Below are 25,580 nucleotides of genomic sequence, written 5' to 3'. Positions count from 1 at the left end.
CGCAGCACGCCAGGCCTCCCTGTCCATCACCAACTCCCAGAGTTCACTCAGACTCATGTCCATCGAGTCAATGATGCCATCCAGCCATCTCATCCTCTGTTGTCCCCTTCTCCTCCTGCCTTCAATCTTTCCCAACATCAAGGGCTTTTCCAATGAGTCAACTCTTCGCATGAGGTGGCCTAAGTACTGAAGTTTCAGCTTTAGCATCAGTCCTTCCAATGAACACCCAGGACTGATCTCCTTCAGAATGGACTGGTTGGATCTCCTTGCAGTCCAAGGGACTCTCAAGACTCTTTTCCAACACCACAGTTCAAAAGCATCAATTCTTCAGCACTCAGCTTTCTTCACAGTCCAACTCTCACATCCATACATGACCACAGGAAAACCCATAGCCTTCATTAGATGGACCTTTGTTGGCAAAGTAATGTCTCTGCTGTTGAATATGCTATCTGGGTTGGTCATAACTTTTCTTCCAAGGAGTAAGAGTCTTTTAATTTCATGGCTGCAATCACCATCTGCAGTGATTTTGGAGCCCCCAAAAATAAAGTCTGACACTGTTTCCACTGTTTCCCCATCTATTTCCCATGAAGTGATGGGACCGAATGCCATGATCTTAGTTTTCTTGTTGAGCTTTAAGCCAACTTTTTCACTTTCCTCTTTCACTTTCCTCAAGAGGCTTTTTAGTTCCTCTTCACTTTCTGCCATAAGGGTGGTGTCATCTGCATATCTGAGGTTATTGATATTTCTCCCTGAAGTCTTGATTCCAGCTTGTGCTTCTTACAGCCCAGCATTTCTCATGATGTACTCTGCGTATAAGTTAAATAAGCAGGGTGACAATATACAGCCTTGACGTACTCCTTTTCCTATTTGGAACCAGTCTGTCGGTCCACGTCTAGTTCTAATTGTTGCTTCCTGACCTGCATATAGGTTTCTCAAGAGGCAGATCAGGTGGTCTGGTATTTCCATCTCTTTCAGAATTTTCCACAGTTTATTGTGATCCACACAGTCAAAGGCTTTGGCATAGTCAATAAAGCAGAAATAGATGCTTTTCTGGAATCCTCTTGCTTTTTCCATGATCCAGCGGATGTTGGCAATTTGATCTCTGGTTCCTCTGCCTTTTCTAAAACCAGCTTGAACATCAGGAAGTTCACGGTTCACATATTGCTGAAGCCTGGCTTGGAGAATTTTGAGCATTACTTTGCTAGTGTGTGAGATGAGTGCAATTGTGAGGTAGTTTGAGCATTCTTTGGCATTACCTCTCTTTGCGATTGGAATGAAAACTGACCTTTTCCAGTCCTGTGGCCACTACTGAGTTTTCCAAATTTGCTGGCGTATTGAGTGCAGCACTTTCACAGCATCATCTTTCAGGATTTGGAATAGCTCAACTGGAATTCCATCACCTCCACTAGCTTTGTTCATAGTGATGCTTTCTAAGGCCCACTTGACTTCACATTCTAGGATGTCTGGCTCTAGGTGAGTGATCACACCATCGTGATTATCCTGGTCGTGAAGATCTTTTTTGTACAGTTCTTCTGTGTATTTTTGCCACCTCTTCTTAATATCTTCTGCTTCTGTTAGGTCCATACCATTTCTGTCCTTTATTGTGCCCATCTTTGCATGAAATGTTCCCTTAGTATCTCTAATTTTCTTGAAGAGATCTCTAGTCTTTCCCATTCTGTTGTTTTCCTCTATTTCTTTGCATTGATCGCTGAGGAAGGCTTTCTTATCTCTCCTTGCTATTCTTTGCAACTCTGCATTCAGATGCTTGTATCTTTCCTTTTTTCCTTTGCTTTTTGCTTCTCTTTTCACAGCTATTTGTAAGGCCTCCTCAGACAGCCATTTTGCTTTTTTGCATGTCTTTTTCTTGGAGATGGTCTTGATCCCTGTCTCCTGTACAATGTCATGAACCTCTGTCCATAGTTCATCAGGCACTCTGTCTATCAGATCTAGTCCCTTAAATCTATTTCTCACTTCCACTGTATAATCATAAGGGATTTGATTTAGGTCATACCTGAATGGTCTAATGGTTTTCCCTACTTTCTTCAATTTAAGAAGAAATAGAATAGGTATTCTTGTTGAATGTCTCTTGGAAGGGCACTGCCAGTCTGTCCAGCTTTAACAAACCCAGCACGGGGCACACACTCAGCTCGTGCTCTGCCGATGAGACAGGCCGGCCTCAGGTCATACACATGCATGCCCACCGTGATTTTCAGTGCAGGTCTGAGAGCAGACCACGTCTGCTGATCCCTCCACCAACCCTGGAATTTCTGGACTTGGGGCTGTTTGGCTGCTGATAGGAACCTGCTGTCGAGGCATTTTCTCCTGTCCTTTGAAAGTTTAGAGCAGAAAGCTTTCTGGTTGATGACCTTCTTCCTAAAGACAGAACGGCTGTAGCCATCCACAAGTTCAAAGAAGGAATGTTGAGAATGTGGGGGAAGGAGCTGCAAGCCCAAAAGGACTTACTCTCTTTGGCTCTGAGGTCCTGAGTCACACACAGCCCTCCCACAGGTCAAACCTAACAGGTAACCTCTCAGGGTCTCTTATTCCCACCAGGAGGACCCTAGCAGAGAGGCCAAAGAGATTACAGTTTCAAAAGCAACTAGTGCCAAAAGGGAGTCTTTTTACCCATCTGTAAATGACAAAATTAAACCCCAGTAATTCTGATGCTTAAAAAAAAAAAGCAAACAATTTATACAAAAACTTCAAGGACTTTTTAAAATTAGAAATCCCCATTAATATCTGAGATGCTCTGTTTAGTCAGAACAGAGTCAAGTGCTTCAGGTGGATGGGCAGGCATCACTGGGGGTGCTGAGGGGGCAGTGGGCACAGCTCTGGGCAGGGAGCAGCAGTTGCCTGTGGCGGCACAAAGGGTTTATTGAAGAAACTCCCCCCGGGGGAAGCAGTGCCAGGAGAACCCGCCAGGCCTGCTGAAGGGCCCAGAGGAACAGCAGCGGGCAGCCCTGATACTTTGGGAACTGGGGGAGGTACAGCCACCCGACAGGCACCACAGCCGGAAATGCTGCACGGAGGAGGGAGTGACGAGCAGACCAGTACTGACCTTCACTTGCTTCCCCCAGCTGACCCGGGGGGTGGGGGAGGGGGAGCCCCGGGCCTGCAGGGCTCGGCCTCCAGAGGGCAGGGCAGAGCACAGCTCTGAGAGCCGAGGAGCAGCAGTGTAGGTCCCTCCACACAGAAGTGACTTCTGTTTCATATAAGAGGGCTGTAAGCCTGCTGTAGATCAAACGAGGTGATGTACACACAGCGATCGCAGGAGAACCCACCACAGTTCAGGAACGAGGAGTAAACAGCGGGTGCCTGCTCATTCTCAGTCATCAACACACTTTCCCCTTTTGCCATTTTCTGGAAATGGGCCGTCTGGATTTCTCAGACCATCAGAACAATCCGGGTACATTTAATCCTCTGTGTTCCCCCCTCACCCCCTCCCACCCAACTCCCAGCCTGGAATGCCCCAAGTTCCTCTACCTTGAGTACTTTCCAGCCATTCAGCTGGGCTGTTTCTTGGCAGACAGGGAGCCAAGATCTGGAGAAAACAAGGGAGTTGAAATAACGGGAGAGCCAAGACTCCTGTTGGGTGATATCGTTTATTGAAAGGCAAACTCGCTTTCTCCAGGAGTTCACTTACAGGAGGCAGCTGCCAAGATAATTTCCTCCGTGTGACAAACCAAGGCAATCAAACCAGACCCGCAAGCAGAAACCCAACACAATAAGCCTATCGGCATCGTCGGATGACACTCAGAAGCAGGAAGAAAAATTATAAAGGTATACGATGATTGTCTCCTCAGCACAGCATTTGGCCACAAACTTGTTTATTAAATAAAATATTTTTTTCTTTTTAAACTAACTAAAGGAAATATTCTTGAGTTAGTTCTTAACAAACAGAAAAAAAATATATGTGTACATAAAATCAAAGAACGATAGCACGTCAGAGTTGGCAAGGACCTGGAGCCCTGGTCCTCAATTCATCCCGCATAGTTTGTTGCTCTGAACACATGTCTCTCAAGGTCATCCCATCAAGGTCGCTGGGCTAAGATGAGCCAGGACTTAAAGACATCTATCTCAGCTCCGAGGCTGGTGTTCCTTCCAGCTCAGCACACTGCATGCATCCGGCTCACTGCCAGCCCTGTTGCAGTGCAGAAGGGCGAGTGGGTCGACATGGGTAATGTCTCACCTCTAGGGTAAAGATGCAGGACTTCCGAATGGTGAACTCTGTTCTCTTTTCACAGACAGTGTGCTTCTTGCAGACTGCCTCGTGGCTACCGGAAGGGCCTGGCCACAACGAGAGGCAGTAACTTCCTCACAAACCAAGACACAAGCTGACGCACTCCCAAGGTTCTTGGGCCCCAACCTTTTCCATCTCCAATCCACAGGAATGAGGGGTGGAAACTGCTGGGCAGGCTTCTTGGCGAATGCCTAACGGTGGTGGAAGCAGCGGGGAACTCACGACGTGCGAGAGTCGAAGGACTGCTCCGGGTTCGTGAGCCAGTCCACCAACCACAGGCTCGCTGCATCCCCCAGAGGATGGGGGGGGCTCTGGGATGCGTCCGGAGAGGCTCTGCCTGTGTTCATCAGTGCAGCTGCTGTCTGTCACCCTCTCCCCTGACAGCACTCCAGGAAGGTTAGGGACTGTGAGCCTCTGTATTCCCTGCTATGTTCCCAGTGCCGGAGGCTGGGGTATCATGGATGTCCAATAAGTATTTGCTAAATGAATGAATGGTTAAAGGGACATATGTCTCCATACTCTAAATAAGTAAGCAGAGGCAGAGGCAGGCTTCGCACTTCTGCTCTGGGGGCCTCACCCACGGGGGCTGACAACACCTACCTGTGAATGGGGGTGACCACTCTGAATCCTGATGGGTTGGCTCTGTGACCTGGGGTAGGTAGGGCATTGAGATCCCCTTGCTCCCTCCTGCCCCCCAGGCATCTGTCAGGGTGTGCCAGGGCCACAGGCTTCTCACGTTCCAGGATGCGTCAAGACACTGTGAGGCAGCCGAACACTCACAAGCATACAACTTGCAGGGTTCCCTCCCTGGCCATGGGCCTGACCAGCTGTGACTGGACCTGGTCGCTGGGTGCACCTGGGGACCGCCACAGGAAGCCCGGGAGGAAGTGCCAGATCCCTGCAGGCTCCCAGTGCCTTCCTAAAATTCTATCCCAGGGACCTGGCCTTGCCCAGACCTCACCCAGTCCCAGTTACTCCTGCTTAGGTTGGCTCCTATCCCTTGTCCCAGAAGTGAGAAGGATTCTTCCAGTTTGTACAGACATTTCTCTGACTTCTGCTTCTTCTCTTCCTCTCCTGACATAAACCTGGGATCCTGCTCAACCCGCCTCTTCTCTACACATCCCCCAGCTTTCAAGAACTTCTCCTCCTCCTTCCTACCTACACCACATACCTGCTCATCTCCCCTCCTTTCCTCCTTCCCCACCACCTGCCTGCACATCACCTGCCTCTTCCTCAAGTCTAAGTCTGTGATCCTGCTCCCCAAATCCCCCTAGTGCCCACCCACCACAACTTGTCCAGGGGCCCCAAGAGTATAGATTACAGACCTGCTCTGGGAAGGGGAAGGAAGGAACCAACAAGAAATGAGAGGAAGGCTCCAGCCTCCAGATACCACATCATTTGTGGAAAAACCTTACATACAAGTCTCCCCACTCTACCTGCACAAAAGAAATTTCAATTAGTGACCAGCATCGACTCCGTGTGGTTCAGAAATCATAACAAAATTCTAGATAAAATAAGCAACCAAGGACCATAGATACAAGTGACCTCAGACTTACCCTCCCCTCCTTCCTTCAGGGAGTTCTTCACTAAGACCACCTGAGCTTCTTTTCTCAGGATTAACTGTCCCTCATCCCCTCAACAATTCCTTTCTCCAACTCTGAGGTCCAGAGTGGTCTTTATTCTACCTTCTCCTTCTTGCCTCTGGCTCCATATTTAAAAATCTAGTAGCTTTGTATTTTAAAAAATAATTCTCAATAGACACATGTGAACTTTACAAGCAAGCCACCCCATGAAGCCTCTGCAACATTCCAAAATGGAACAGCAGCAGTCTAGGAGAAGGTCTGATTTAAAATATGTACAGTCTACACATCATCCCCTCCCCCGCACCAGGGCTATTGCATAGGAACCAGCCTTTGGACCCTTTCTCTTGACAGGGGGACGTGGGGGAGGAGCAGCAATGCAGATGGTGCAGCAGACAGCTGTGCAGAGTGGGGCTCCATCCTGCCAAGTGGCCGCAGGCATCGCAACACATACCCCGCAAGAGCTGCTGCCCAAGCCACCAGAGCTGTGCTACCATAGAGATCCTAGGAGGACGTGACGTCAAGAGGAGATGCCTGGTCTGCAAAGAGGAGGCAATGGCGCCCCCCTCTCACGCCTCCCACTGCAGCCCCTGGAAGTGGGCTCAGATCTGGCTGATGACGGTGCTGTCCTTGGGGAAGGTGTAGCTCAGTGGCGCCTCATAGAGGCTCCCCCCATCCGTGCTGAGGTCATCGTCGTCGTCCACATCATCCAGCACTTTGCTTGGCAGCTTCTTAAGTCTGTAAAACAACAGGGGGCATGTTTCTGGCCCTGGACTGAGGCTCACTTCAGATCTAGAGGTGAAGGGGTTCAAGGTGCCTGTCTGTCCACCCCAGTGGGTGGCACAGGAGCATGTACAGCAACAGGGAGCAAACTGCCCACCTGGTAGCACGGGAGGCTGTTGCTGATGGAGAGCTGGGCAGGGCTGGATCAAGGTCAGTAGTCCTGATTTTCCCTCCTGCCTCAAGCTCCCACATGGCTTGGCCGGGGTCCTGCTGTAAATCCCATCTTAATGTGAAATTTTATCATCCTGTGCACCACGGGTGGTTTGCACTAATTTTTTTAAAACTGCATTTGATTAAGATATTTGGTGCCCCCTTTTATATTGCCTCCTAATGCCAACCTGGGGCTGGATTCTCGATAGACATGCCGTGTTTACAGGATTCTCAACAGGCTCTTCTGTGCATTTATGAGAGAAGTGCCTGGGCAGCTGGCAAGAAGCCTCCAGTCACCATCAGCCTCCAGGAAAAGCCCAGCTTTATGAACAAGGATGAAGATAAACTCACCCCTCACTCCAATGCCCTAAGCTGTGACCCTGAGGTAAGGAATGCAATGTTCCCCCACCCCCATTAATCCCCTATCTTTCTGCTGTGCCCAGGGAGCTTGAGAGAGCAGCTCTTTGCAGAAACCAGGCGTGGGCTATCCTAGTTCTCCTGAGAACAGGAACCCACAACTTCATCTCCTTTCTCCCTAACCCAGGCAACCTAAGGGCTGGCCCAGGAACTCCTCTCTACAGGGTGGTGTGAGCCGGTCTGACCTGCTCTGAGCCTCAGTTTCCCCTTTCGGACGACAAGGATAATACCTGCCCTGCTGACACTGGGCAGTGTCATAGGGATGACACTGCCCAGATGACATCACATCACTGCCCAGATGACATCACATGAGGCTGACACATGTGATACCTACTGAGCACATGGGGTGAATGGAGTAGATACAGCCACTGTCAACTCTAGGACGGGATGACCCCAAAGTGGCCACGGTGGCTAGAGACAACAGGAAAGGCTCTGAAAGCATCGTGCTCTCCTCAAACATCGGGGCTGTCACGGCCCCTGGGGGCGTCTACACACTTGCCCACCTTAAGTCCTTCTTCATGGAGTTGAGCTGGCCCTGCAGCTGCTCATTCACGTCCATCTGCTCCTCCAGCTCCCTCTGCAGCTTCTTCTTAGAACTTTCCAGCCTGTCGATTTCCTCCTCGGCCTCCTCTACTTGTCGCTTCATTGCCTTCAAGCGCAAGCTCAACTGTGGGAGTGGGGTGGGGGGGCAGAGTGGGGGGAAGGGCAGGCTGTGAGCTGGTGGATCGCCCAGCGCAGCAAGAAAAGGCCAGTGGTCCAGACCCCTTCTCTTCAAGCAACAAGATACGGCAAAGTGGGAAACAGGCCTCATGCGAAAGTGGAGGTAAGACTCTAAGACAGAAAATCCCACTTTTTCAAAGCCAAATTCAGGGTCTGAAGTTTGCTGAAGTGGGCTCCAAAGGCCCCATTCCATGCCGTAAGAGGCGGAGTGGAAAGAGAAGACTCAGTCCACTCAACTTCGCCGCTTGTCCATCCTCCGAGCCCTCCCCTCCGTCTGGCTTCCCCAGCCCACACTAAATCTCAAAAGAACTCGCAGAGGGTCCCCCACCTGGTCCTTCTGATCAGTCAGCGACAGGTGCTCATCGTCCACCTGCATCACCAGCTCCTTCACCTTCCGCTCCAGCCGGCGGTTGCTCAGTTGGAGGCTGGCCCGGTCCCTGGAAGGGCAGAACAGAAGACAGTCTCATCTCAGTCCCACAGGCAGCCAGCCCCGGGCTGCCTGGTAGACGTGGGCTTGGGGTCAGGGAGACTCACAGCTGTACAGGAGGAAAGCGCTGCTCAGTGGACAGATGAGGAAACAGGCTCTGAGAAGGGGACTGACTTTGCCTGAGGCTGCAGAGCCCGAGAGAGGCTGAGCTGGGGTCAGACCTGCCCTGAGTTCTCCCAGTACCAGGCTTCACTTGGTAAGGCAGAGATTCACAGACTGCCAGGCTATCAATGTTTGGGGTTTACTGCCCTGACCCAGTCCCTAAAGTCTTACTGAAAATGGATAATGTAAAGTGCTCTCCACACATACACACAGAGACACACACAACTTCCAGGAAGGTGAGGGGCCATTAATAAGAGTTGAGGAGCTGGCCCTTGGGCCGTGGTCCAAGGACAAGCTGCAGATAATCATGGGGGCAGGAAAGGGTATGGCCATTCCCGTGGCCCTCCCACCCATGTGTCCATCTCTGACAGATGGCCACTTGGCCTCTGCTTGAATACACCCAGCCCCTAGAGCACAGTCAGCCCCCTCTCATCTGATTCAGCTCAAACTCATTAACTTATGAGGCAGCCTGCCCTATTTAAGGTGTGGAGAAAGGAACAACTAAGAGTTGAGCAGTGGGGGTCCCAAGTCTTAGTCCTGCTGCAACAATATCCTTCCAGGCTACCTTCCTCAAGTTTCTTACTTGGTGGGGCTCAATTTTCTCATCTACAAAATGGAAACTATTTTCCAGCACGGTTGTATTTGCCCTGCCTTCCTCACAGGCTTAGGAGGATGGGCATAGACACAGGGGTAAAAGCACCCTGTAACGTGATGCCCAGTGCCCAGCAGGGCCTGTGCACCAGGACTGGAGCTGCTCACCTCTCCTCACTCTCCAGACGGTCCTCCAGCTCTGCGATCCTGGCCTCCATCTGCACCACCAGGCCCTCTTTGCTGGACCTGTAGGAACCTTCCAGGTGGATAATCCGGCTCTTTAAGTCCTTGTTCTGGAATCAGACAGGGAGACCATGAGGGGCTGTGTCTACCACACCCTCTGTGCGGAGCAGAGGGCGGGCCAGTGTGTGGTCAGTGACTGGGGTAAGCCTGCTTTCCATCTTCAGATGGGTGGCACTGGGAGACCTGGGCATGTTTCCAGGAAAAATATTTGCACTCGTGTCCTGACAAGCTGAAAGAAGAGGTTCTATCACATTCCTTATAAGCCTGAGTGAAATCTCTGGCATGTCCTAAGACTCCTGGATAACAGACAAATGATCCTGACCTTGGCCTTTTATAAACCTATTGGTGTGGGACAAGAGAAATAGGCTCCTTCAGAAATACCATATGTCATATTCAGTGAAGAACTTACATGAATGGCATGTTAAAGATACAATGATTCATGTAAGATCTGTTACCAACACGTGCACTGGACGTGGTTTTTGTTTTCTGGACAAAAAACAAAAGGACACTGGTTTTTGTTTTTTGGCTTTTAAAATTTATTTGGCTGCGACAGGTCTTAGTTTAGTTGCAGCACGCAGGATCTTTGATCTTTAGTTGTGGCATGCAAACTCTTAGTTCCAGCATACAGGATCCAGTTCCCTAACCAGGGATCGAACCTGGGGCCCTTGCATTGGGAGTGAGGCATCTTAGCCACTGGACTGCCAGGGAAGTCTCAACACTGTATTTTTCTCTTTTCATTTGATTTAGTCTTCTTTAGCATCTAGAAAACAACACTTGCAATTCTACTTCTCTGCAGCTGCTAAACTTACAAGCACATTTAAAATTATTGGGAATAACCCTTCTGGAAAGAGGCCTTAGAAAAACCTCTACCTCTCAGATGAGTTATGCTCCAGAGTTCTTGGGTCTGCTGTGCAAAGAAGGCTCAACCATGGGGCTCTAGTTCAAAGCCATGAGGAGTGTCAGGGGGCTCATGGGGCCAGCTGCCCTCACCTGTCTCTCCAGAGAAATCTTGTCACACTCCAAGTCTTGCTTCATGGCTCGCTCCTGAAGTAGCTCGTTCCGCATCTGCTCCATCTACACCACAGAGACCAAAAGCCCAGAGGTCAGCAGGGTGGTTCCTATAGCCTTTGTGCTGAAATGGTTCCCAGGTATGAATTCCAACAACTAGGTCAGCTCATTTTCATGACGGGGGCCCCGTCTTCTCCTCTTGAATACTAGAGCTGTTTCTTAGATATTCTTGAGTTCTCAATGATTGCAATGACAATGATACAAATAACAATAATAGTTACAGTTAACTCTGCCATTATGGGTTGAATTGTGTCCCCGCCAAAAAAGACATATTAAAGTCCTAACCCCAAGGACCTCAGATGCGACCTTAAAAGTACGATCTTCACAGAAGTAATCAAGTTAAAAACTGAGGTCATTAGGGTGACGTCTAATCAAGTACAACCCACGTCCTTGCTAAAAGGGGAAATTTGAATGCAGAGACAGACATGCACAGAGGTAAGACAGAGACACAGGGAGAACGCCATGTGAAGATGGAGGATTGGAGTGAGGCGTCTACAAGTCAAGGAGCACCAACGATCATCCGCAAACTACCAGAAGAAAGGAAGCGCTCACCTACAGGTGCAGAGGGCATATGGCCTCAGACTTCTGGCTTCTAGAACTTAAGAAAACACACTGTGGTTGCTCCAGGCCACCTACTTTACGGTACTTGGTTACAGCAGCCCTTGAGAGCTGCTACCCCTGCTCGGCACTCCAAGCGCACTTATCCTATGATATTCCCACCACAACCCTACGATGTACATACTCGCATCTCTGCTCAGGACTCCAGGGCTTGGAGAAGCTAACCAACTTGGATGGTGACCCATGGCCCCAGCTTGCCCAGGACTGAGGATATGCTCAGGACATGTGACTCTGAATGCTAAAACTGGGGGGATCCCAGGCAAACTGGGGCACGTCAGTCACCCAGCTTGCCAGGGATCAACACAACCAGTAACAGGGAGCCAGGATCGCCCTGAGCTCCTGACTGCTGCATTACAAGTTCAAGCTTCGGCAGAGGCTTCCATAGCCAGCATGTCTCAGACACTGCAAGATTCCTCCCTTCTTACACCAGGATCAGAGGTCAGCAAGAACACTCCAGGTGCCCTGGCAAAGGCTAGGCCTTCCCTAGGATTTCTCCTATATTAATAGGAAATGAACCTCGCTGAGCAGCATCTGGAAAGAAATCCCATTGCCTGCCTGTGGGTATCTCCATGCCCCACCCGCAGAATGCCTTCAGCAATGGTGAAAAATGCTCTTCAGAAGCAGAGGCCCCACATCCTTTTCCCAGGACCATCCAGCAGAGGGCGGAATGGAAAAGTCCAGAGAACTAAGAAAGTGACCCAGGAAAATATAACTGTTCCTTCTTTGCCTTTAGGTTCAAGGCAAAGGAGAAAAGGAAAGATAAACCCATTTGAATGCAGAGTTCCAAAGAACAGCAAGGAGAGATAAGAAAGCCTTCCTCAGTGATCAATGCAAAGAAATAAAGGAAAACAATAGAATGGGAAAGACTAGAGATCTCTTCAAGAAAATCAGAAATACAAAGGGAACACTTCATGCAAAGATGGGCACAATAAAGGAAAGAAATGGTATAGACCTATCAGAAGCAGAAGACATTAAAAAGAGGTGGCAAGAATACACAGAAGAACTATACAAAAAAGATCTTCATGACCCAGATAATCACGATGGTGTGATCACTTACCTAAAGCCAGACATCCTGGAATGCAAAGTCAAGTGGGCCTTAGGAAGCATCACTACAAACAAAGCCAGTGGAGGTGATGGAATTCCAGTTGAGTTATTTCAAATCTTAAAAGATGATGCTGTGAAACTGCTGCACTCAATATGCCAGCAAATTTGGAAAACTCAGCAGAGGCCACAGGACCAGAAAATGTCAGTTTTCATTCCAATCCCAAAGAAGGGCAATGCCAAAGAATGTTCAAACTACCACACAATTGCACTCATCTCACATGCTAGCAAAATAATGCTCAAAATCCTCCAAGCCAGGCTTCAACAGTACATGAATCGTCAACTTCCAGATGTTCAAGCTGGATTTAGAAAAGGCAGAGGAACCAGAGATTAAATTGGTAATATCTACTGGATCATCAAAAAAGCAAGAGGGTTCCAGAATAACATCTACTTCTGCTTTCTTGACTACACCAAAGCCTTTGACTGTGTAGATCACAACAAACTGTGGAAAATTCTTCAAATCTGGGAGTATCAGACTACCTGACCTGCCTCCTGAGAAATCTGTATGCAAGTCAAGAAGCAACAGTTAAAAATGGACATTAAACAACAGACTGGTTCCAAATCAGGAAAGGAGTACATGAAGGCTGTACTATCACTCTGCTTATTTAACTTGTATTCAGAGTACATCATGCAAAATGCCGGGCTGGATGAAGCACAAGCTGGAATCAAGATTGCCAGGAGAAACATCAGATATGCAGATAACACCAGCCTTATGGCAGAAAGCGAAGAACTAAAGAGCCTCTTGATGAGGGTGAAAGAGGAGAGTGAAAAAGATGGTTTAAAACTCAACATTCAGAAAACTAAGATCATGACATCTGGTCCCATCATTTCATGGCAAATAGATGGGGAAACAATGGAAACAGTGACAGACTTTATTTTTTCAGGCTCCAAAATCACTGCAGATGGTGACTGCAGCCATGAAATTAAAAGACACTTGCTCCTTGCAAGAAAAGCTATGACCAACCTAGACAGCATATTCAAAAGCAGAGACGTTACTTTGCCAACAAAGGTCCGTCTAGTCAAAGCTATGGTTTTTCCAGTGGTCATGTATGGATGTGAGAGTTGGGCTGACTATAAAGAAAGCTGAGCACTGAAGAATTGATGCTTTTGAAGTGTGGTGTTGGAGAAGACTCTTGAGAGTTGACTTTTTTTTGCATTTTTTGACTGGCAGGCTTCTAAGTCACAGGGGTTCAGAACTTTACAGTAGAGAACACGGAGGTCCACTGCCATCATCCCCGTAACAGAAGGAGCAGGGCAAGAACCCAGGCGGCGCCTACTCACAGCCCACTACCCCACCTGCTCAGGCTCTCTGGACTAATGCAGTGAAAAGGCTTCAAGCGGACTTAGGGTGTAGATACTGCTTTCATATAAAACTAAAGCCCCGGCACTTGGTCTCCTTAGGGCATCCTCAAATGCAGTGGGGGAAAAAATGCCAGCCACACACAGGTCAGCAGTCAGTGCACGTAGATGCCTCCCTCGGACCCACAACCCCTGCCTGGCCCCAGGGCACTCGGGAATCACATGCTGTGGAGAACACCCGGAGACTCCTGTCATTGCTCTCTGAGCACCACGTCCGCAGGTAACAGATGCAGCCTCACAGCACCCCCGCCCCCCAGCAAGGCTGTGAACCAGCCAACACCGCCGCGGAGGTCGTCAGCACGGCTGGGCCACGGGACCGCGATGTGCCTCCTAGGGGAACCTGTTCTGTTCACGCCCGCTGGGCAGAGGCCAGGACCTCAGTGAGGACACAGTTAAACTTTGACTGCAATGGGAAGCGGTTACACAGACAGGCTGCAGTGGCCCAGCTTCTCTCCTGGCTCTGCATCCACCTACATGTGACCTTGGTCATCTCACCTCTGGGATGTGGACTCCACATTTCTAACCACGGAAGCTGAACAAGACGGCATGTAAGGCCCTTGGAGCTGGCCTCTGCTATTGAAAGCACGTTTGGGGCCCCCACCCCACTGTGGGGTGCTGGGTGGCTCAGGCCACACCTCCATCCTCTGGCTCGAAGCCAGCCCATCTCTCCAGACCTTTGGGAGGGTCCCCAGAAAAGACTCACTCTATCAAGGTGAGAGGGAAGGTGTGTCTGTGAACACACACGGTTGGGAGCTGGTGAAGGGGTGGTCTTGGAATGATGGGGTGGGTCCATCTGCTCATTCAGGCTGGACATCATGACAAAAAGACAGTCCCTGACCTCACAGGCAGATATTACAACCCCCATTTCCCAGGTGGGAGGTTCAGGACTGGTGGGAGCAGTTTTGGGTTAAAAGCCTGTAGGACCAGGTCCCTCAGTGAAGGACAAAATCTAGGAGAAGGAAGAATTTGGAGGGTGGGGTGGGGTCCTTTGGAGCCTAAAAGGAAGAAGCACCTCGTGTGGTGTGAGGTAGAGAAGCGCCGAGGAACGATTGAAAGATTGCTGAGGGGTCCACAGCACGGGCCCAGGCTGGGCTTCAGGACAAATGCTACAACTTCAAGCAGCAGCCACTGGCCCAAGTCTTGCTCCCTCAGTGCTACTAACTGGAAATTCTGGACTCTGCAGGAAACAAGGTCTCCTGGTACAGACGGGCACTTGGGAACCAGCATCCTGGAGGTTCCCCACAGGTCAAGACCTCCCTGGAGCGCCCCAGGGAAATGTGACTCTCCGAAGGAAAAGCAAAATAGCTATTATTCAGACTCCACGACATCCCCTCAAAAGATGGCTATTCAAATAAAAGTGCAAAATAAATTAGAGTGAAGAGTAGGAAGGAACAGATTTGAGGCTGTAAAACAGTTACTGTCACCAGACAGTCAATTTTCCTTCCATCTTTTGGAAATCAAGGCTTTTGGCAAACATGATAAGCTTCCTTCAGTTCTTCAAAAAGAAGCACCGGACGCTAAACTCTAAAATAAACATACCACGCAGAGCCCTACACAAGGAACACCTCGTGATGGTCCAGACAACACTCCCAAGGACAGGTTTCACCATAAACCACAAGTGTTTCGGCCGTGCTCCTCACTGCAGTGACACCAGGACAGGACCTGTGACTCCTGAATATTCTAAATCAGTCCTTCCTACCCTGAACCCACACTGTGCTCTTTGCTCAGTCATGTCCAACTCTTTGCAGCCCCATGGACTGTAGCCCGCCAGGCTCCTCTGTCCATGGAATTCTTCAGGCAACAATACTGGAGTGGGTTGCTATTCCCTTCTCCAGGGGATCTTCCCAATCCAGGGATCAAATTCGCCCCTCCTGCATTGCAGGCAGATGCTTTACTACTAAGTCACTGGGTAAGCCCCAGGCCCACACTGGCAACAATTAAAGAGAGATAAAGAAAAAAGAGAGAAATGGCCTCTGACTTAGCCTGCTTCCTCCTTTGGAACAGGGAAGTGAATCAGAGACTGGGAAAACATTTCTCTATATAAGCTTAGCGCTTCATGTGCTGTCTATCCTTCAATCATATTAAATACACTGAACAAAAACTTTCCAGTGAAATCAAAAACAGAACAGGAGCTGAAGGCAACAGTTTATCACAGCTGGACTGGAAGAAAGCTAAACCCTGAGCACGTTGGTCGGAAGTAACAGTGTCAGATTCCAATGGGTTTGTGTCAGAGGCACTCCTGACCTGAGCCAGCTCTCAGGATTAGAAGCAGCTGCCTTCTGGGTTAATGAAAAGCCAGAGACATTTATGATGGCTAATAATAATATTTAACCCCATCACCTGTGTTTACCTTTGGGCTGTAAAGGGCTTGGTGCACACACACTTCTACCTAGTACTAAAACTGATACTCAATCACGAGAAAGGAAAATTATTATTAAGCAACTGTACACAGTGGGCTTTTGAGCAGCCTCTACAATAGGAGGCAGTTCTGAGACCAGGATCATTTTAACTAAAGAAAAAAAGAAAGAAAGAAATCCCATTCTGATCTTTCACTCGCTGACTGCAAAGGAGCCGTATTTCCCAGCCATATTCCAGTGACTGCACCCCTCTGGTGCAGACGGAGAAGCAAGTGCAAGCTAGCCACTCAGGAGCAGTTCCCGAACATGAGTGCAGAAGCCCACGCCTTTATCTACCAGGACTTATCCTGCAGTTGCCAAGGCAACAGGGCAGCCCTCGAGCTGATACTCTTCCTCTTGCCTGCTGGCCACCTGGGTTGAACAAATGCTCTTTCCACTAGGCTGGGTTATCTTGGCCTCCAAGGCCTAGAGAACACCTTTCTATCCAGGCCCCACTCTATTGTTAACTGTTGCACTCAGTCACCAGAACCACACGGCAGTGCCTGAGGAGCCAGAACATCAGCCTCTGGGTCATCTTTAAAACACCAAGCTGGGCCATCTCACTGCTGGACACAGCAGAGTCAGGAGAGGAGCAGGTGAACAAAAATCCTCACTCATATTAAGAGACAGCATGGCGTTATTTTTCACTTGGGAATAGAGACCCAAACATTTGGGGTGTTTCTATACTACCCTCACCCACCCATTGCCAGGATGATGGCAACAGGTGGGAGGTAGTGGGCTCTGAAATCAAGTCGTGGCTCCACACCTTTTTAAAGGTCTTGAGTCCCTATGCAGCCACTTAACCTTGTAAGCCCTGAAAACAAGAGAAAGCATGCAAGTCCCAGGCTCAGTGCCCAGCACCCAAGGAACCCTCAATAAGGATGGAAAATGTCATAAACAGAAACAAGGTTTTGGAGGAAGGAGAGGAAAAGAGATTTTTCTGGATTTAAACAGACCAAAAACCAGTAAAGCACCCACTATTGTATTCAAATTTCCTTCAATTTTAAGAATATCCTGAGCACGTATTGAAAAGGAAGGCTTCAGAAGGCCTGGGAACTTACAAATAATGTTGGCAGCATTTACTGACCATCAGATGTAAGCATGAGAAACTGGAAACAAAAACATGAGAAGGACAGAATGTTTGGTCTCACAACCCCCTTTCCTGTCCTCCGTTCCTCGGTACAGCCCAGTTGAGGCTTCTGCATTCAGGTTCCTGGGCTCCTGCCCATCCTCCCATCTATCCGCTTGGAGCACACACTGTGTGCTTCACTGTTCTGCTCAACAACCTTCCAAGGCTCCCCTCTGCCTTCAGGATATGCATTCCTTTCAAATCCTTCAACCTGCCTCTCCTGTTACTGCCTTACGGAAACCGGAAACCTAACCAAATACAGCAGTCCATTTGGTGCCCCTCAAAACAGATCCTACCACTGAATCTTTATTCACCCACTCCATTCTATCTAGGATTCATTTCCCATTCCTTTGGTAGTTTGTCCAAAACCTACCCTATCTTCAAAGCCAGGTCTTGGGCAGCCTTCCTCTAAGAACATCCACAGTCACCTGTGCTGTGATGGTCTTTCCCTCCTTAGCTGCCTGACCCCTTCCCTTGGCATGTAGTTATCTGCTGCTTTTTCTTGATGATTTCCCATTGTTTAGGCATGCCTCCCCTCAAACCCCAGCACCTCAAGGATAGAGGCTACTCTCAACAACCCTGGAGCCTGGCCTCAGGGCTATGCACATAGTGGGTGTCCATCCCATTCTGCCCACACTGCTAGACAGAACTCTGCCTGGGGAGTCAGCCATGTGCCCTAGCTAGATCACAGGTAACTCTGGGCCTTGCCTCTGTCTATTACACAGAAGGCCTGGGGAAATGAACCTGGGAAGTCACTGTCAGATCAAAGATTCTGCAAAATCTGGAGTCCTGCCCCAAGGCCACAGAAGCAGAGCCCAGAACCAAGGTCACCTGTGAACCTGACTGTGCCATCTGTAACCATTGCCAAAAGCCCCCAGATCATCACCGGCAGGCTTCCTGACCCTAAATTAGGCAAAAATGCTCACCCTAGTACTTGCCCTATGGCACCTTAACCAACACCTAATACCACCCTCCCAGCAGGAATTCCTGGTCTTGAGGCTACATACACTGGCTACGTTGCTCTAACAGCACCGTCCACTCTCCCTGGCCTGTTAGGAGTTGGCCCACTGTGCTTGCACACCCTTATTATCTCTGCTCTTTGTTCTTAATAAACTCACTCCCTTCTGAAATGCTCTGTGTCTGGAAACTCTTTTCCAACCTGTGCTCAGACAGCCACAACATAAATGGGGTAGGCCACTCACTATAATTGCTGGGAAAATCTCTTTCTAGCTTTTCCACTTAAGCCCTATAACTAAGATGAGGAAAAATAATGGGAGATGTTCAGAGGAAGCAAAGATTTAGAAGAGGCTCTTGTGAGCAGGCAGAGATTAAGTAGAGGGAAGAAGTTCAATCTTTGACTTTTTAATTTTAAGGAGACCAAGATCCAAAACAAAGTTCCCCAGACCTTCCTGTTTCAGGGCTGTTGCGGAGCATCCAGAGCCAATGCTATAAGTCAGGCTGGAGACAACAGACAGGCACCATTTCCTGTTCTTTAGGGGACACTTCCTGTGAAGGAGCTGTCACAGAGCTGCATTTGAGGGAGCGGAGGAGAAGGGGTCTTAGGTTTAGAACTTTCCCAGTTCTCTAATTCTGGCAGGAAGGCACCAGCACATCCCTAGAATTTAACCTAAGTGGACTGAAATGGTTTCAGAATCAAGGCCCCCTCATCTACACCCAGAGCCCTTCCTTGGACCTTTAAGAGGCAAGAAGCAAGCCTCAGATTCTCACCTTGACTTTGAGAGAGAAGTAAATGCTCTCCTGTAAGGCAGGTATCTTTGATCAACCCATTCTCTACCCTTCCTCACAAATCCAAAGGCAACATAGGCCAGGAGAGAACTCCCATCAGGAGACCTCACTTGTCTCAGGGGTTTATTTTATTGTTTCAGTAATTCCTACATCAGTCTGAACACAATGCTCAGTCTCTCCACTTTAACAGACACCAGGCTTTACCCTCCCTACCCCAGAGAGGGCAGTGAGAACAAAGAAAAATGATGAGGAAAATAGAACAAACATTGCAAAAAGACTAGAGACATCTGTGAAACCCAACTTTACAGGGACATAAACACACACCCGGGGAGAGAAGAAAAGAGTTAAAAGGTGACTCAGACACTTAATTTTATAAAATCCTCTCACAGAATTTCAATGTCAGAATTCAGAAAAGACTTCAGAAATCTCCTGGACAAACAGTCTCATTTGTCTAGATCTTAGAAGCGTCACCCAGAGAGGCTGGGGCTTCCTTGCAGCTACATGAGGTCAGTGCAGGAGGCTGGACAGGGACTCTTTTCCATAAAACAAGTAGGTTCCCTCTACGTCCTCCCCAGGCTTGCTTTAGGTTCTCAGCTCAGGGAAAATACTTTCAACTTTGACCAGATCACAGAGAGCAGTTCCATTCTCCGTGAACCATACTGGGAGGAAAGAGAAGAGGCTAAAATAAATGGATTTGAGTGAAGAGCTGCCTTAGGGTTGGGCCACCAGCTGAGCAAGGGAGGCAACAACCTCTGGTTCAGTTTGTCTGATATTTGGGGGCTGTAAGGCTGTTTTAAGTGCCTGGTGACATGAATCTGAGCAAACTTCAGAAGACGTGGAGGACAGAGAAGCCTGGCATGCTACAGTCCAGGGGGTCGCAAAGAGCTGGACACAATTGAGAGACTGACCACCAACAACAAATAATGATGGGATGACATACTCCTAGACCTACCACTCCTAGTGATGTGACACCCCATCCCCAGGATATGACTGAGGCACTCTGAACCTTAATTAAAAAAATGGAAACAAAACCCCAAAAACCTTGGGATCATACCAAGTGTAGTTCAGAAAATCAGTTCCATTATCTACAGTGTGAGGAAAGTGTGAACTGTCCCTGGCTCAGGTATCCATGCAACTCCTGCCAACTGAAAACTGCAAAAATCACTCACTTGAATGGCACTGTTACCATGCTATGAACGCCTCACAGATGTATGCACTAACTCACTGGCATAGTTCTTGAAGGAACAGACTGCATCGTATCATTTACTTCCAATGGCACCAGTACAGTGGTGGCCACCAAATTTCATACAATTGCTTGCTGAACTCATGATTCTTCGAGCCTCAGCTCTAAAAGCACTTTGCCTGTTGTGACTAAGAGACTGTTTTCCATAGCCACTCTGGAAACTTTCATTCTACACACTTTATGGTATATATTTCACCTCCCTTGCAGTGGCTCGCCCCATCTTCCGTCATTTCCATAAGCCATGGACTTGCTCCCCCTCCACCAACCAAATCCTCAGGGTTAACCTCTCACATTTCCTTATGATCCACACAGCACTCAGCAACAGAACAGTACCTGTTCCCTGCTCCGGGTGATCCTCTCAGACAGCAAATCCGAATTGTTTCTTTCTTCTTCCAGCTCCATCTCCAGTTGAGACACCTTGTCCTGAGAAAGAAGTTACAAACACAGCCTACCTAACTTGCACTGACCAAGTTATTAGGAGCAAGGACTGCCCCACCTTGCACAATACCACAGGTACATGAGAGCTGAGCACCATGAATTAGAGTTTGGCAAAATGATGTTTCTTTTTCTCATACTGTGCAAAGTACATCTTTTATAACCTGTTTTATTGCTTTTATAACATAATTGTGCATCTAGAAAACACATAAAAGGAGAAAAAAATTGCCCCACTGAGGATATTTTATATTTCCTTCAAGCCTTTTTTTTTCTCTATGAATCGGTAATTTTACAAAGATCTACCTAAGCCTAACAAGCATATGTTACCTGTTAAAAGACAACGTGGAAACCAGGATACCATCCAAGGCACTCTTCTCGAACTACTGTAAACTCAGGACAATGTTCTCTTTTTTCCCTTAATTGTGAGTTTATTTCCAAGCTAATTTCCAATTCTCTAGCTTATTACCAAAATATCCAACAACTTTCTCTGGGACATCTTTGAGACAATGCCAGAAACCCTGAATGTATCAGGACAATGTTCTTCCTCTCTCCTGCTCAGGGTTTCCAAGACCTTCACAGGAATAGAGTCTGAAGCAGGCTTTCGCATCTGCCTTTTCCTTCTAGGAACCTCATAAAGGCTGGTGTAGTCCCCAGGTCCTCAGCAGAGTAACATTAAGACAGTGTTGGCCCATTCTGCTAAGCCACCCATCATACAAAAAATAGTTATTTCTGTCTTCCTTGCAGGCTCCTAATTTAACATCACTGAACATTAAGAGAAAAGCACTTCAAATTAGCTTTGTATACAAAAAAAAAAAAAAAAAAAAAAGAGGCTTCAAACACAAACCGCCCCACTAGAATGGGAGGCTATGGGGTTGGTCCATGCATTTCTCCTGTCACCAAGTAGTGTGCCATACGTCCAGATTAAGTCAGAGCCATGGGGCAGGCACACTAAAAGCAATCAGCATTTTCAGTTTTAATGGGAGCCTGCAGCATCTGTACATAAATATTGTCTCTGCGATTGTCAAAGTTGGCTGACGAGCCTCCGTGTGCACCAAAAATAAAACTCACTGAACTCTTGTGAATGACTCAATGTCTGTGAATGCCTCCTCTGTTGTGAGCAAAACCTACAGAGAACCCAAAGACCTGTCTCCCAGGAGAAAACAGGCACCTGAGTTTCTGAGTTTACAGGCTCATTAATGAGAGAGCTCTTGAGTCTAAGAATTAATCTATCAAGTGCTAGTGAAGGAATAAGCAAGATATTAGTCACAGCAAGACAATCTTGCCAGCGGCCTCTTAGGGGAGGAAGCACCCTCTGGTGTGCCTCATTGGTGGGGTCTTGAGAGCTGTTCATTCATGCTTAATGGAAAAACAGCTAAAATACTGCACAGGGGCAAATGAAGCTTAGCTATGCCACTGCTTCTAGACCTTGAGTTAGTACACGGAATGTTTTTTATAGTCAGAATATTCTAGAAGGAGACAACCTGATGACTCAATGGTTGACTAAAAGCACCTCTTCACAGGGTACTCTCCCTGCCTACAATTCATACTATACAGAACCCAGCAGGAGACTTCAGGGGATCAGGCCACAGGTCATTACACCAAAGGTTTTCACATCACTGCCTGATGAAGCTTTAGCTTGTTTTTAACCAGATTGTTTGAGCCGCAGAATAATCACTTCCTAGTTACCTGGGTTGAGTTACCTGGGTTTAGTTTGCCTAAAATGACCTCCCCTAATGAGATTAGAACCAGGACACTGGGAAAATATATTGCAATCTTGAAAAAAAAACAAAAAAGATAAAACCATAACCAAGTAATTCTAAGCCTCCAAAAGGGCTGATCTAATAAAATCTTTAATGGTTGAAACATCACTTCCTAGATATAAACTGCTACTAAGTCCCCTGGAGGTTTAAAAGTTATTTCTATTTATTTGCAAAGTAGAATCAGGAATTCCATAGCTTTTAAATTCCAGCTATCTCTTCCTGGCCTTGAGCACTGTCTGACTTTTATCAAAACCTTGACAATGTTAACTTTTTCCATAGGTCTGAGGCTGATTTTTAAGTGTTTCTTTTCCTCTCTAAATTCCACTGGGATGTGGGCTGTGTGTGGGAGTAGGGGGTGGATGTTTCTGGTTTGGGTTTGGGGTGGGGTTTCTGGTTTGGGGTAGGTTTTGTTCTTGTAAATTCATTTTGTAAATTCAGCGGGACTGATGTTAAATTTCTCCCTGTCTTTCTTGGTAGAATGTTCAAATTTGGATTCTATTACTCACATTTTTCTAGTGTGTTGTGTTTTCATCTTGTAAACAGATCACCCCAGCTGAGCACTTTCTGACAGACTGTCCTGGACTATGTATACATGGTTATCCAAGAGTGACCTGAGCCAGTCTGCACTGTCCTGGACTATGAATACATGGTTATCCAAGAGTGGCCTGAGCCAGTCTGCACTGTCCTGGACTATGTATACATGGTTATCCAAGAGTGGCCTGAGCCAGTCTGCTGCTTGTTTTGGCACAGCTGGACCCTCTGTAAGAAAACGCGCCAGAATCTGGGGAACAAAAGCGGAACATGTGGGTGTCCCTAGGTGTTGGGCGGTTTGGACCCAAGGCATGGCTGAGGCCCTCCGTATTCACAGCAGCCTTGTCTCCTTTGCAGTTGGAAGTACTACCCAAAGCAACAAACTATCTGTTGTGCCCTATCTATGTGCCCTTCTGAAAACTCATCTAATCTCCTCTGGATGATTTTGCTTCCTCTTCAAGACAATGATGAGACTACAATAAATGATTTCCATCATTCCTTCCAGCACTGACATCTTATGAATCTATGAACTACCTCGCTTCTTCTTCAAATCAAGAAGTGACTTTAGGGACTTTCCTGGTGGTCCAGTGGTTAAGAATCTGCTTGGGCTTGATCCCTGGTCAGGGAACTAAAATACCACATGCCCATGTGCTGCCGAAAAGCCCACGTGCCGCCAAAAAGCCCACGTGCCACAGTGAAGACCCCGCACAGCAAAAGAAAGAAATGACTTTACAAACATCTAACTGTGCAAGAGAATAAAAAACCAAAGACTTTCCCAAAGGCTGAGGTGTGCGCAAAAAGGCTGCTGCTTCCCTTCTGTCCCACACGCGTCTCCCCAGACCACGGCTGCCCACAAACCTCCATCTGCTTGACAAGTCGGCCTCGGTCATCCTTGAGGTGACTCTTCGCCTCCAGCTCGTACTCCAGGTCCTTGAGTGTCTGCTCTAGAAGCTGCCTTTTCGTGAGCGCTTCTTCCTGAGCTCTCTGGTAGTCCCGTAACTCTTCCTCCATCAGGCGCATCTAGAATGAGGAGATACGGGGGTGTTTATCTGGGCACATAGGAGCACAGAGCTCTCATGAGTGCGCAGGCTGACTCCGGAGAGGATACAGTGGCTCCCGCTATGCTGGAGGTCAGAAAACCCTGAGCAAGCACCACCTCCCTCTCGGCCTCAGTTTCCTCTTTAGTAAAAAGAAGGCTTGAGGACTTCCCTGGTTTGCAGGGGTTGTGGGTTTGATCCCTGGTCAGGAAGCTAAGATCCCACATGCCTCCTGGCCAAAAAAAAAAAAAAATCAAAAACAAAACATAAAACAGAAGCAATACTGTAACAAATTTAGTATAAAGACTTTAAAAATGGTCCACATCCTCCCTCAACACAAATCGTTTAAAAAGGAAGCCACTTTCCAGCTACAGAGAAAAACCCCATTGGGTTATAAATTCAATCCAGTAGATGTTGGCCAGCATTATATAAAATGGAAAAAAATATCAGAGTAGTACAAGCAAACATTGTTTTCTGAAACATTTCTACTAGATACTAATACATTTGTATGGATGCATGCATTACTGTGTTACAAGGCAAGACATCTTTCTTAAGGCAGGTCACGGTCAAAGATATTTGAAAGCCCCTGAACTAAGTTAGAACCTCCCAGAGCATAATCTTGCTCACCTGTAATAGGTTCCTCTCAACAGAGGTTTAAAGTGAGGGGAAAATAAACGCTAAAATCATGACTCCAAAGCATCCTGCAGGCACAAAATCTATTACTATAAACAAATTAAGAGAAAATCACTGGTTTCTAAAAGAATATGGTCAGTTGTCATAATTTACAGTGTTTTGTTCCTCCACAAGGTGGCACTGAACTGACAGCTTTGAAGAAAGTGTAAGAGACAACGAGCTTGATTCCCAAGAGTTGCCGTGTTTTCCACTCCTCTGAACTCTCCCCAAAGGGACTAGGCACCTCAGCACACAACAGGTATTCCTTAAATATCTCTGTGGACTGATTCGGTGAAGGCTGTCTGTTTATTTCTCAGCGTCCCTCCTGGAGGTGGTTCAGGATAACAGGTGGAAAACACAGTCTCAGGAACAGACTATATGGGTTAATTTCCTTTATGAAAGCAAATGGCAAACTCCAGTAAAGAGTAACAGCTTTGGGGCTTCCCTGGTGGTCCAGTGGTTAAGAGTCCACCTTGCAATGTAGAGGACACCGGTTCGATCTCTGGTCTGGGAGTATTCCACATGGCATGGAGCAACTAAGTCCATGAGCCACAACTACTAAGCCTGCGCTCTACAGTCTGCAAGCCACAATTCCTGAAGCCCTCACATCGCAGCTGCTGAAGCCAAGCAGAGCAATGAAGACACAGCACTGCCCAAAACACATAAATAAAATTATTTTTAAAACCACACTTTGCTGAGAGGCTGGTATGCAATTAAATATTAAAAAGGAAAAGAAATACCAGCCTTTGGGAGTGGTTTTCACAGAAAAGTGGGGAAGCCTCAGAGACAACCTTTTTGGGGACCCAACAGGTTAGACTAGTTTAGGAAGCCCAGAGGGAAGACTAGGAACTGTGTTTGCCTCCTGGAGGCTAAAAGGAACACCCGACATTTCTGCGAGAACAGCACAGTCTTGACGAAGACATCTTCTGATAAAGACTAGGCTGGCGTCAGTGGGGACTGAGTGACAACACAAAATGAAAATCCTTCCATGGAAAAAGGATGATGAGACATTCTTTGGATACAGAGATGCTCCAGGACATGAAAAAAAACTCTCCAAATAAGAAAGTCTTTAAAAAATCTTCTGTGCTTCAGTGTCCTGATTTACAATATTGTGATAAATATATCAATAAACCTACCTTAACGAGCTGTCCTGAGCCTCAAATGAGGTCATA

The 25,580-nt window shown here is 47.6% G+C and overlaps 1 protein-coding gene across 7 annotated transcripts in view; it reads right to left on the bottom strand.

Moving 5' to 3' along the window:
* Positions 1-3,583: 3,583 nt before the first annotated feature.
* Positions 3,584-25,580, bottom strand: part of CGNL1 (cingulin like 1) — a 170,423-nt gene continuing 148,426 nt past the window's right edge. For all 7 annotated transcript variants that reach the window (XM_086321176.1, XM_086321178.1, XM_086321177.1 and 4 more), the window contains 7 exons: positions 23,558-23,719; positions 20,307-20,396; positions 10,304-10,387; positions 9,239-9,363; positions 8,219-8,327; positions 7,674-7,837; positions 3,584-6,558 (listed from right to left, as the gene is read on the bottom strand). In XM_086321176.1, coding sequence (XP_086177302.1) covers positions 6,423-6,558; positions 7,674-7,837; positions 8,219-8,327; positions 9,239-9,363; positions 10,304-10,387; positions 20,307-20,396; positions 23,558-23,719 — 870 coding nt within the window. In that variant the 3' untranslated portion in view covers positions 3,584-6,422. The remainder of the gene's footprint in view (positions 6,559-7,673; positions 7,838-8,218; positions 8,328-9,238; positions 9,364-10,303; positions 10,388-20,306; positions 20,397-23,557; positions 23,720-25,580) is intronic.

The sequence above is a fragment of the Bos grunniens genome, chromosome 10, assembly GCF_055505025.1.
Source record: "Bos grunniens cultivar Pamir isolate PY7600 chromosome 10, Bosgru_T2T1.0, whole genome shotgun sequence".
NCBI lineage: Eukaryota > Metazoa > Chordata > Mammalia > Artiodactyla > Bovidae > Bos > Bos grunniens.
This window is presented reverse-complemented; position numbering and strand designations above follow the sequence as displayed.